Here is a 12,312-nt window from a genome sequence, read left to right as displayed (position 1 = left end):
TGGCACCAATTGAGGAGAAGATGAGAGAGCACGTGCCAAGTTGATGGTTTGGGCATATCCAACGTAGGCCTTTGGATGCTTCAGGAAGAAGAAGTGATGCCAAGTTGATGGAGTAAAAAGAGGAGGGGCAGACCGAAAACAACTTGCGTAGAAACAGTGAGGAAAGACTTGATAGCTATGAACATAACAAAGAATATGACCTTGGATAGGAGAGAGTGGAAGAAAATGATCCATGCAGACGAACCCAGCTAGTGTCAGGATTAGACTTAGTCAATTTGAGCCGGGTAGACTCTTTCTTCATGAAAATTTTCTAAAGGATTCATTAGCCGACCCCAACTAGTTTGTTTGGGACAAAGGCTTAGTTGAGTTGAGTTGAGTTGAGTTAATGGATGTGACATAATTTTTGAAGCTGCTGAAATCAAGAAGAGTGCTTAGAAGCTGTGAAGTCAACAGGACCCAAGAAGGCTCTCTGACTTTCACCTTTTATCATCTCTAAAAAACTACATATTCCAGCCAGTCCCGACTTTCCAAAAGAACACCCATCAAGCTCCAATTTAATGGTGAGAGCAGGCGGAGACCACTTCGGTAATTTGGACTGATGCATACATAATTAAGCAGACATAAAGTAATAACATAATAAATGTTCCCAAATAGATTACAAAGAATGCAGCTAGAACACATACATAAACAAACTCAAACATACAAGGAAATCCAAAAATTTTACAAGGGAATTTGATGGAGAAATTCGTAAGTAAAAAGCATGGGATCCAGAGGGAAACCATAACTCATGATAGGAGTTATATATTCATTTGATTCACTACTGCACACAAAAACACCTATAATAGAAAAGGGAAAACAGATCCCTAACATGCAAAAAGAAAATAAATGAGCAAAAAAGAGAGGAAATGAAAAGGAAACGCACAAGGGTAGCTTTGGAGTTATATAAAAAGGACAAAAGTCATAATTTCTAGCTTTAGAAAGATTTTGCTATAATTTAAGAGGCTAATATGGATATCCTTAGAAAAAACCCCTTGTCTCATGGTGAATGATGTTGCTTTCTTGGAGTAGCAAGAAACAAAGGACTATAGGAAGGTCAAGTGCACAAGCAGGGTACAGGGTCATGGTTTCCATTATTGCAAAGCTTAAATGGATCCATCATCTACATCAAGAACTCTATCTTAGGACCAATGCGCACACTCTTTACTCTGGCAAGCAGAATGCCATTAAGATGTGCGCATTGGTCCTAAGATAGAGTTCTTGATGTAGATGATGGATCCATTTAAGCTTTGCAATAATGGAAACCATGACCCTGTAATCTGCTTGTGCACTTGTATATACTTCATTGGTAGAAAAGGGTGAGATTAGTCAAGTGCGGGTCTCTATGGAGACAAGGTAGTAGATGTATTCACCAAAGGATTGAGTGTAGAGCATCGTGTATATTATACTTCATTGGCAAGATGAAAGAACATTTCAGCTTGAAGGGGAGTGTTAAAAAGTTAGTAGCATAATTATAATCCGTGTGGCTAGTCAGTGGCATACTTATAATTTCCATTAGTTAGCTTTTCAATATGTACCATCGTAAAATGCTTTTCATATTATGAAGTAATGAAGGTACACTTTTTGGGTTCCTCGTCCTCTTGTCTTCTCCATATTGTTGCAGAACTTACATTGTGCTTTCATGCATGGTTTTACCAAAATTTTAAAATTTCGGATTTCGGTTGGGACAGAAACCGAAATTTCCCGATTTCCCAAATTTCGGAAATTTCAGCCGAAATTTCGATAAATTGATTTTTATTTAAAATATATAGTATTTTTCCGAAATTTCGGATAAATTACTTTTTTATTACCGGATTTCGACCAAAATTCCATGCTTTCATGTCAAATCCAGCCTAGTTAAAAGGAGGAGCACACACTTAGTGGAATCTCCTATAATCATGAGCTCAAAGATTCAAACCCTGAGATTGGAGTAACAGGAAATTTGATGACTTATAAGTCATTTTTACAATACAAATAGGCTAAATATTTAACCTATTTGATTAGTACGGTAGGCATATAAAATCAGGGAGCAAGAATATTTCACTCTCATTTCAGATCAGTCCATGCAGGTTATCAAGTCTCATATTCATATTGGCATTTGCTTCGATTAGTGTGATTTGCATACAAGTCTAGGAGGGGCAAATCTTCATATTAAGTCATCAGTTAAATAAAAACCTTAGTTGCAAATTCTATTTTGCTAAACTAATTGAACTTTTAGGCCAGAATTTCAAAAATACTGATATGTTCCGATCGGATTCCAATGTTCCAGAATTTTTTGGTCGGAAGACCCCATTCTGGCCTGATTAATTAAAAATTACTGGTGCAAAACCAGTTATTGACTTGTTCTAGTTTTTCCCATTTTGCTCCTGAAATATGAATGTTTTAATTCCATTGAAAGGCTTTTAGTGTCATTTACCCTTCTCAAGCGAATTGCATGGTTAAAATCCATAAAAAACCTGTTTTGGTTGTATCTTTTATCTCCCAAAACCCTAAACCAGGGTTGAATAAGACCATTTTTGTCATCTTTCGTGCGTGATTTGTATCTTTGCTTCTACAACACTATTTTTTTATCTAAATATTTCCCATTTTCATTTTATTTTTTCAGTTTTAATTTTTCTCTCTAAATATTGTAATGTCTTTTTTCGGAACAGATGGTACACTAAAATGTTCCGATCTAAGAGAAAAAAGAATGACCACTGGAACAGCATTGACAACTAAGGTATGGATCAAAAATTACTTGAAATATACAAAATTTTGATATTTTCGGATTGTTAGATACTTTTTATAAGAAACTAATTCAATAATGCATGAAGCTCTACAGGCTCAACTACAAATCAACAATCCTTTGAAATACAAGGAACTCAAAATCTTGGTCACGATCATTGTTAATTGTTCTTGTGAATGATTTTTTGGATAATAGATAAAGCCCTAGAGGCTTAAACACACACTACTAAACAGAGTAACCAGAACTTAGTACAAAAACAAATGCACTAATACATTATATGCTACCAAAATGTTTTGATCCACATGCTATTAAAAGAGGAAAATATAATCTTCAGGAAAAAAAGCACTAATACATTGTGAAATAAACTGCGCACCAAATTTATCCATAGCGAAAGCAATGTCATCTTCAGAAAACCCCATTTCAAGCAGGCGAAGTGTCTTGTCCATCGTGCTGAACAAAGTTTCAGTAGTAATTACCTAGAAATTAGAACACAAACTAATATTAGGAAAGATCTCTGAATTCCTAGACACTATCCAACAAATCCTGACAGAAAAGAAGCCAAGAACAATGGCATACACAGAGCCCAAAACACAAGGCCACCGAAACCAAGAATAATGGTATACACAGAGCCCAGAACACAAGGCCACCAAACTTGACTCTCAAGCATCGTAACACAGATACACTCAATGTTCAAAGGCCACCAAACCTTTAAAATAAGAGTAGATACGTAATTGGACTGAACAGGTTATAGTTTTCGCTCTAGTTTAATCAATGCTTTAGTATATGAAAATTGCATCCGGTTGGGTTTTTACATTATATTAGTTGCTGAAATTTCATTATTTTAAAGTGAACTCTTGCTACCATTCCCAAAAAAAAAAGAGTGGACTTTGCTGAATTTTCATGTTACTGTTTGAGTAAGGAAAATCAGTAAAAAAGGAATTTGATGTGGTGGTGAAATTATGTTGCTGGAATATAACTTTCTTCAGCATTACAAACTCTAACATGGAGAAAGCATTCCATGCATGAGACAAAAATACCTTAACCTTCGCATCATAATCATGAACTGGATCATCTGCATTCTTTTCTCCAGAGCTCCCAGCTGTTTGAGCAGCAATTATGAAGTCTACAAGTTCATTAACAGGAGCATTTTCACCTGAAATGCAATTTAAAAACAAATTAATCAAATGGTGAAATCCTTCTAATTATCTTACAAAAATAACCAAAAGAATTACTAATATTAGAACTACAGTCCAAGAAACTAAGTTCGATAAACCATAATCTTGAATAAGAGAGCAAAAATATTTTACTTTTACACAGAAACCAATGCATTACGGATTAGATTCGGTATATATTCTTTAAGCAGTTCCTAACTATTCACACACACATCCACCCCATGGAAGGGCGCATCAGTAAATAGTTTAAAAGCAATGCTTTTCACACTATGTCATATTATTTTGCAGTCAATACCATTTATTCTTTTGTTTGTAGCAATAAAAAAGTGTCAATAGAAGTGTTTCACAATTTGCCAAGCGTAACCAGTTGCCAGTTGGCTTAGCCAATAGAATTTTTGAACAAAAGCATATGAGTTGAATGTATAATTAGAAAATAGTTCTGTACGTAACTAATTTATAAATAAATATTGCAAAGAAACCTGGCTTTCAATTTGCCAAAATGTCATATGTCCCCAGTGAAAATATCCAAATTAATACTCCCTCAGTCGGATGTTTCTAGTTTATAGATAAATGGCTCGATCGGAGAAAAGTCACACTGAAATGACATTCAAAATTACGGGGAACATGCTACACTCTGCATCCATTATCAACTATTTGGTATTTCTAGGGCACAAATAGGTATATAACCATAAGACATTATAGTGACATCAATAATACGTATAGATGGTACAAAGTTATTGGATCCTACCACAAAAATGAAGAAGAAGAAGAAGAAGAAGAATATTAAAGCCTAATTGATTGATCAGACAGACAAAATCAGTTTTTTAGAAAGATAACAAGAAAATTGCTAAAGAAGAAAAACATATAAAAGGGAAAGAGGATTAGATGACCCGAAGAGAAAAGAAAACAAAAAAAAATCCTGACATAATGAACAGAAACCGCTAAGAAAGTTAGGGGTGGCCAACCGGTTCGGTTCTCGGTTCTCGGTTCATTTTTTTTCGGTTCTCGGTTCTCGGTTCCATGAACCGTAAGAACCGAACCGAACCGTAGTACACAGTAGGACCGAACCGAACCGGACCGAAAATAATCGGTTCGGTCCGGTTCGGTTCTTCGGTTCTAATGGCTAATTATTAATTATTAATTATAATTTATAAAAACTTTTAATTAAAGTTATAATATAAGTTACTTTCTTATTATAAGAATAGTATTAACTATTACTTATTAATATTATAAGTAGTTTATATTATTAAGTATATATATAATAGAATATAAAAATATTATATATATATATATATATTCAAAGTTCGGTTCTTCGGTTCCGGAACCGAACCGAGAACATTAGACCCGGAACCGAACCGAAATTTTTCGGTTCTTCATCAGTGGAACCGAACCGGACCAAAAATATTTTTTTACAGTTCGGTTCCGGTTCGGTTCTTCGGTTCCGGTTCGGTTCTTCGGTTCTGGTTCGGTTCTGGCCACCCCTAAAGAAAGTGTAACTCAATCTCAATATATAGAAAAAGTCCTATCTACTCCTTCCCTAGATAGCAGCAAGGTTTTCAATTTCGGCCGAAATTTCGGATTTCGGTCAAGACCGAAACCGCAACATCCGAAATTGGCTACATGTACCAAATTTCAGTCGAAATTTCGGTAATTTCGCCGAAATTTCGGATAAATTATGAATATTTTAATCCTTTACCAAATTTCAGCCGAAATTTCGGTAATTTTGGCCGAAATTTCGGTTTCGGTGAGGACTGAAATTAACCCCGAAACCGAAATTTAAAACCTTGGATAGCGGGTCTGCCATATTAGACAAAACTTGATTTTGATAACAAAAACGAGACTCACTATAAGAAACAGAATGCCCATATGATAGTGATGCGATCCAAAACATTTATGCATGAAATAAATAACATCTACTTCTTAAGCATTATAATGTAAGAGACGGAGCAACACTTTGGGTTACCTCGAACGTGCATCAATCAAATTCAAAAGATATCAAACAGTTATAAACCTCTGTTAAAATATTTGAAATGGCGTTCATAGTTGTCAAACTCTTACGGGTCGTACGAGTCAACTCCTGAGTCGAATCCTTGGGCATTCGAGGCGAGTCACAGGGGTGACTTGCCTCTGTTGAAGACTCATCCAAGTTGTGTGGTGACTCGAACAAGTCGTTGAGAGTCGACTCGAAAAAATAAGACACTTACTAGTCAAGTGAGACGTTGGGTCCGGGCTTTCTTGTTTTGATGGTTGAAAACTTGGAAGTTCGAACTAGAACTTAATTATTTTTGCTCATGCAAATTACAAGCATATAGTTATTTATATTTTTGGCCTAGTGCTTTATCTATGTGCTATTGGGTTATATTTTTTTACATCCTTCATCTTTTCATATGAAATTATATTTTTTCAACTAAATTTCTGTTCTTGTAAACTCTTACAAGTCACGAGTCATAAAATTATGAAATCGAGCCGCGAGTCGAGTCATGGGTTGACAACTATGAATGGGAGTGTCACTATTTCTAGATTTTTAGAGGTGGTCATATCAAACACCTCGTATCCGTTTCAAAACTCGACAAACGAATCCATCTCTACAAATCATGATTATATGTATACTCTGATTTAGCCATGTCCCCGTTACTAAATTTTGGGGGTTTGTCGACACAAATCATAGAGTAAAACTGAAAGCATGGCTTTATTGTAAACAAAGAAAGCTACATATGTCCAAATAAATCCTTCTCATAGCAGAACATAGGCTTTCTTTCAGAATTTCTGTTTTCCACCCTCACATTAGTAATTGGTACCATAGTTGCCAAAGTCGGAAGCAAATACTAAAAGCGACGTGGAAAACAGAAGCAAGAACTGAGGGGTCCAAAAGAGAGAAAAGGCGGGAAGCAAAAAGTCCAAAATAGTGGAAACATGTGGGAACTTGGGATGCTTATCATCTTAACGTTCTTTTACATGATACCCCGACCCATAGATGGTTCCCCTCTCTTCCCTCCCCATGATTCCTTTACAGTAGGCTTCAATGGCTCTAGCCGCGATGGGTCCAGCTACGATTGGTGCTATTATCAAAGATCATCTTGCCATTGCAATCATGTTTTTAAATTTCCACCGACATGAAATGACCGAAATGTTTTTGTTTCCACCCCAACGAAGCGGATGAGCTAACTCATGACCAGATCCTAGGGAATCCTTATCTAAACATCGGGTAACAACTCAACATCATTTAACTTGACTAACACATCTTAAACCCCCCAACTGAACAAAGCCATTTGAACCGTTATATGTTTGGATACTTTCATAATTTATGAAATTCATGTTGAAATACATTGACATAATTTTCCTAGCCATATTTGGGAGGACTCCAATCGATCACCTTAAAGTTTCCACTAGAGGTGCGTGTTCAACTTCTAGGAGTAAAAGGGAGAATCTTTCAAATACTAAGAACAGAACAATTGTGCTTGCAATGCTCCACTAATTAAAGACTTCTGAATACAAGGAACAGAGCAGTTGTGGTTGCATAGTACAGTTGTGGTTGTATAGGACACAAATTAAAGACTAACAGTAACGTAAATGATACAAATATGTAAATTTACTCTTTTTATCAAGCATATGGATTGCCTGCATGGGATTAAATTTTAGTCCTTGGTAAAATATGGACAAAAATATCAAGCCAACCCAATAAAGAGAGAAAATAAACTTGGAAATGCAAAACACGCGTCACCAACTCAAGCAATTATGGTTTCACACTATATTGCCAAAAATATGCACTTTCTAACAAGGAGTTAAGAATTCCAAAGGTTGCCTCAACGAACCTAGAAGTTTGTTCATAAATTTAAAATGAAGTACCAAGGAAAATTTAAATAATTAGTGGAATAAAGCTTTACATACCAAGCTTCTCAATTGCCAAATCAACTTCTTCCTCGGAAAAATTCATCATTAATAAAGAATCTTTTTTGTTTATATTAGCATGAGATACATCAAGTTCCTGCCAAATATATTAAAGAAATCATAAGCCAAGTCCACAAGCTAAATAAAAATGAGATTGGATAAAAGTGATTTTTGAATGAGTCCCAATAAAAAATGCATTGCTCAAGGAAACATAGAATTAGTGACGATCATCCCCCCACCACTCAGTTACCATCTACGTAGCACTATTAACTGAATTTGGCCATGAATGATGAAATATTAGTTAGTTCCATCATACACATTGAAGTAATAGAGATAGCAGCAAGCATTGAAGACAAATATGTTAAAAAAAAGCGACCCAGGGATAGAAAGTTTCACATCCTCTATCATATACATACCTTCATAGTTGCAGATTTCACAGATCTACATTGCCACCACGTTCATTGTATTTATGTGCTATGGTGAATCTAGCTAGAGAAGCAACACAAATAATTCATCAACAAACAACAAAGAAATGAGGGAAGATGTGGAACATCGATGTTATTAATAGAGGTGGAGGCATAGATGTTAGGCGAACTGTAAGCTAAAGAGTTTATAGGAGTTAGGTATAGGTGATTGTAGATGATAGGGTTAGGTTTTGGGATTTTCTGCCAGGGTAGAGGAAGTTTTGATGCACCTATCCAAACATTTATGGGATAGATTGGGGAAGGAAGGCTGTTATTGAGTATTGTTATGACAGAAATGCTAACAATATAGTTTGGATTTTGGAACCTAGGGGCCATGGTGGAATGGTCTTCAGAGGAATGGCATTACATCTCCCTAGTCTTCTGTCATTTTCTTGGGGTATCATTAAGCTGATCCTAAGCAATAATTGGCTGCAAAGTATCCACCATTTCCAAATTAAGAAATGTTTTCGCCTTTTCGAGGACTCACAAATCTCTGCTCCGTGCCCCTCTTCGTAGCCGGGCTACCCAGTCTGCTCCTCTTCTAGTGAGCTATCATCAGCCTACTCCTCAATAACCTAACCTTCTTTCTCAGTCGGCATGATATTTATTCACTCTTCCTCAATCCGAATAAGCATCAACCTGTTCAAATCAGAGTGACGCCTGGTGTTCCAAGCATAGCCTACGTCCTCATCAGGAGAGTTTATGAGAGCATCAACCAAAGCACGGTGTTAAACGCACTCTCTTGTTTCTTCCAGAGTCCGAGCTTTAAGGTCGTGAGGTATCCGTTCATTTTGTGGGATCAACGTGGCAGATCATTCATATCCCTATCATGAGGACCTATAAATGGCAAAAAACTAAGTTATTATCATTTATATTTTTGATAAATAGTTAATATCATTTTTTGAAATGGATGCTACGTTACTATCATTCATGAATTTTTTCTAAAGGATTCATTTAGCCGACCCCAACTAGTTTGGGACAAAGGCTTTGTTGAGTTGAGTTGAGTTGAGTTGCTAAGTTACTATCATTCAAAAAAAGTCGTGTTCAATGGGATAAGGGGCTGGAGGAAAACAATCCCTCTCAATCATTTTCATAGATACATAGTTGGGCCTTATTTCTGGCTACCAGGTTGAGGAAATCATATTCAACCTCCTCCAAAGGACAATTACCTACCAACCAGTGTTTCAAAATGCGGATGTGGGCCAAAACGCAGCCAAACCAAATCCTAATCGACACGGCGTGATGCGATCAGGTACTCGGTTGACGCAGTCGAGTACTCAATTGACATTGTCATAAATCGAGATAGTCAAAGGAGTTTTGATTGACTATGTACGGAAAATGCGGACTCAAAAGGGAAGTCGACTCGGGCAAATTGACGATGACACAGGGGAGTTTTGAAACTATGCTTCAAACTATGTTGCCCTGGCCTCACGATATGATTGACCAAGGCCTTCCTGGCTGCCCCTCGCAACTGATTGCATCTGCCTCGTTGAAGGTTGTTCACTCAATTTCTCCTTTCGAGAGATATCTCTAAGAACCATCATAGAAGCAAAGGATGGATCGACCTCATCATCAGTCTCTTCATACACTAAGAGGATAGAGAGATGATCATGTCTTTTGGTATTCTTCTTTCAATATCTTGTTTCCAAGGAAGGGATATCCTATCCCTATGCTCACCCTATCATGTTCGCAGAATTGTACTATTCGGTTCTTTGTATTGAGAAAAATGCACAACATTTCGATCTCAATAGCACTTGGAGTTATGGGTCAGCCAGGTATAAATTGTGATCATTTAGTGGTCCATGGTAGAAAAACTTCACACTAGTATGGCTGCCAAGTAGAATGTTCTATAGGCCATCCACGAAGCAAATGGTGTCTATTTACCTATTACGCTGGAAAATTGGCCTTGGAATGACCTAATCCAACTCAAACTGACGAGCCATCTAGGATGGGTTGTACAACTCATAATATAGTAGATGTCAAGTCTCCATGATGAGTACCCCTCTTTTTACAAGACTAGATAGTCAAATTGATGTGAAGAGCATCTTGGTTCATGACATCACGATGATTATATCCACCTCGCACAGAAAGGGTGTCCAGATGAACATCTCTCTATGAAAATGGTTGCAGGCTCTCCTAACATCGAAAATCGCAAACCTTGTTACACTCCTCAAGCAGATGAGTAGCATAATCTCCGTCATTTTTGTAATGTCGTGAAACGTTTGTGTAAATGGGCACCAAAATTCCAAAATGGATTTTACAAGTTTAGCATCCCTTGGATTCATTGCAATTGTAGCTTGGTTGGCCCCATGAGCCTTAAGTAGGATTTTGCAGAATCACCTCACTATGATTTTTATTTTTTTTTGGAACAGGGAATCACCTCACTATGATATTGGTCCACAACTCCCATTCAAGCAAGTCCAATCACACGCCTCTCAGTCTTAATTTCTTATCCCAAAATATTTGGTCATCAATAATTCCATGAGCCAACATTCTATGTGACCATTCTGGCAGATCTGAAATAGACCAAATCTAATGCAAAGCGTGCCTTTGACCAAGGTTTAAAATTTTGGTTTTGATTTCAGTTTCGGACATAGCCGAAACAAAATTTTCAGAATAAAAAAATTCAGTAATGTGCCGAAATTTCGACCGAAATTTTGGAAAAAAAAAAGTAAATTTCAGAAAAAAAATTAAAAAATTACATTTTCCAGGAATTTCAGCTGAAACTTCAAATATAAGTGATTTCAGTGTCGGTCCCAACCGAAATGTCAACCAGAATTTCGGTATTTCAGCCGAAATTTAAAACCATGCCTTTGACTATCTCGGACGGTGAACCAGAACACACCAGATCTTGCATATCTTTACGGATCTGCAGATCCAATCCAAACCGCAGATTTAGACCAACAGGTTGGATTGTATTCATGTGTTTTCTGAACGGTTCGAAACCCAGTTTAAACTTTATTGAGATTACCACAGACCAGATTTGCATGAGCAGAATTCAGCAAAGGAATGTATCAAATTCAAAACTTCACTTATATCAAATCTCTGTTTGGCTCAGGAACTTAAAGAGTCACCATTCAACAGAAATCTGTGTTTGTACTTGAGCAGGTAGTCTAAATTTGCGATCTACAGATATGGTTCACAAATCACAATTGTGTCTTGGTGTACTAAACAAGTCAGTGATGTGTTGAGAGTGTTGAGCAAAGAAGAAACTTTGATCTGAAGAAATATTCAAGAGTTTAAGAGCTAAGGAACACAATGGAAGGAGTTCTATGAAGGACAAGTTTGCTAGAACGGTTGTCTTCTAACTGTAATTCTCAGTTACTGGATCAATGACCGAGAGTTGCAGATCGGGTGAAGTATTACAGCACCTAAACTATGGAGAAAAGAACTTCGTAAATAAGAGATAGGTTTCAACGTATAACAGTCTGAGCAGTGATAACTCTCGGTTCTTCCCATTGAACTGAACTTTCATGTGATCAGACCTAATGAAAGACCTAGATCTAAATTAAAATTTCAGATCTAATCTGAGCTTAAGCTCTTGGTTTCAACGTGGATAAAAACTGTGGAAAACTAGGCTCTAATCTGAATGGAAGAAGGTAGCTAGGATTGATACCAACAGAGAAGGAAAAAAACCATCTTATTAGCAGACAGATATACTGGTGTTCGGTGAACTGACACAAGCAGAAATTGAATCTTGCTTGTGATCTATTCCAGCATTCACAGAAATGTGATTAATAATAGATGAGAGGCTTCCGGTGGCTTGATTTTTGTGAATTCCACAAAGTCAAAACAGGATTTTAAGGAGAAAATCTTGATGGATTTTACAAGGACTTAGGATGTGTTCGGCAAGGCTCCTCATTCTCACCTAATTAAACGGGGGAGAAACAGATCGATGAGAATTGGAAACGACTATTAGTCGCTCCAAAAATCCTATATTTTAGTCTAAAAAGAAGGCAAAACTTAGAAACGGACTTTAGCGGGGTCCGTTGGCCGAACAAGATTTTGTTAGATATTGTTGCTTTTC

The 12,312-nt window shown here is 36.8% G+C and overlaps 1 protein-coding gene across 3 annotated transcripts in view; it reads right to left on the bottom strand.

Annotated features, from left to right (window-relative positions):
* The window catches only part of LOC143881339 (putative inactive DNA (cytosine-5)-methyltransferase DRM3), a 34,132-nt gene that overhangs the window by 7,991 nt on the left and 13,829 nt on the right, over positions 1-12,312 (bottom strand). For 2 of the 3 annotated variants that reach the window (XM_077384353.1, XM_077384354.1), the window contains 3 exons: positions 7,822-7,918; positions 3,799-3,914; positions 3,135-3,237 (listed from right to left, as the gene is read on the bottom strand). In XM_077384353.1, the coding sequence (XP_077240468.1) occupies positions 3,135-3,237; positions 3,799-3,914; positions 7,822-7,918 (316 nt within the window). The remainder of the gene's footprint in view (positions 1-3,134; positions 3,238-3,798; positions 3,915-7,821; positions 7,919-12,312) is intronic. The other variant, XM_077384355.1, reaches the window with a different exon arrangement.

Source organism: Tasmannia lanceolata, unplaced genomic scaffold (genome assembly GCF_043159265.1).
Source record: "Tasmannia lanceolata isolate RefF3 unplaced genomic scaffold, GAP_Taslan_0.1 ptg000007l, whole genome shotgun sequence".
Classification (NCBI taxonomy): Eukaryota; Viridiplantae; Streptophyta; class Magnoliopsida; order Canellales; family Winteraceae; genus Tasmannia; species Tasmannia lanceolata.
This window is presented reverse-complemented; position numbering and strand designations above follow the sequence as displayed.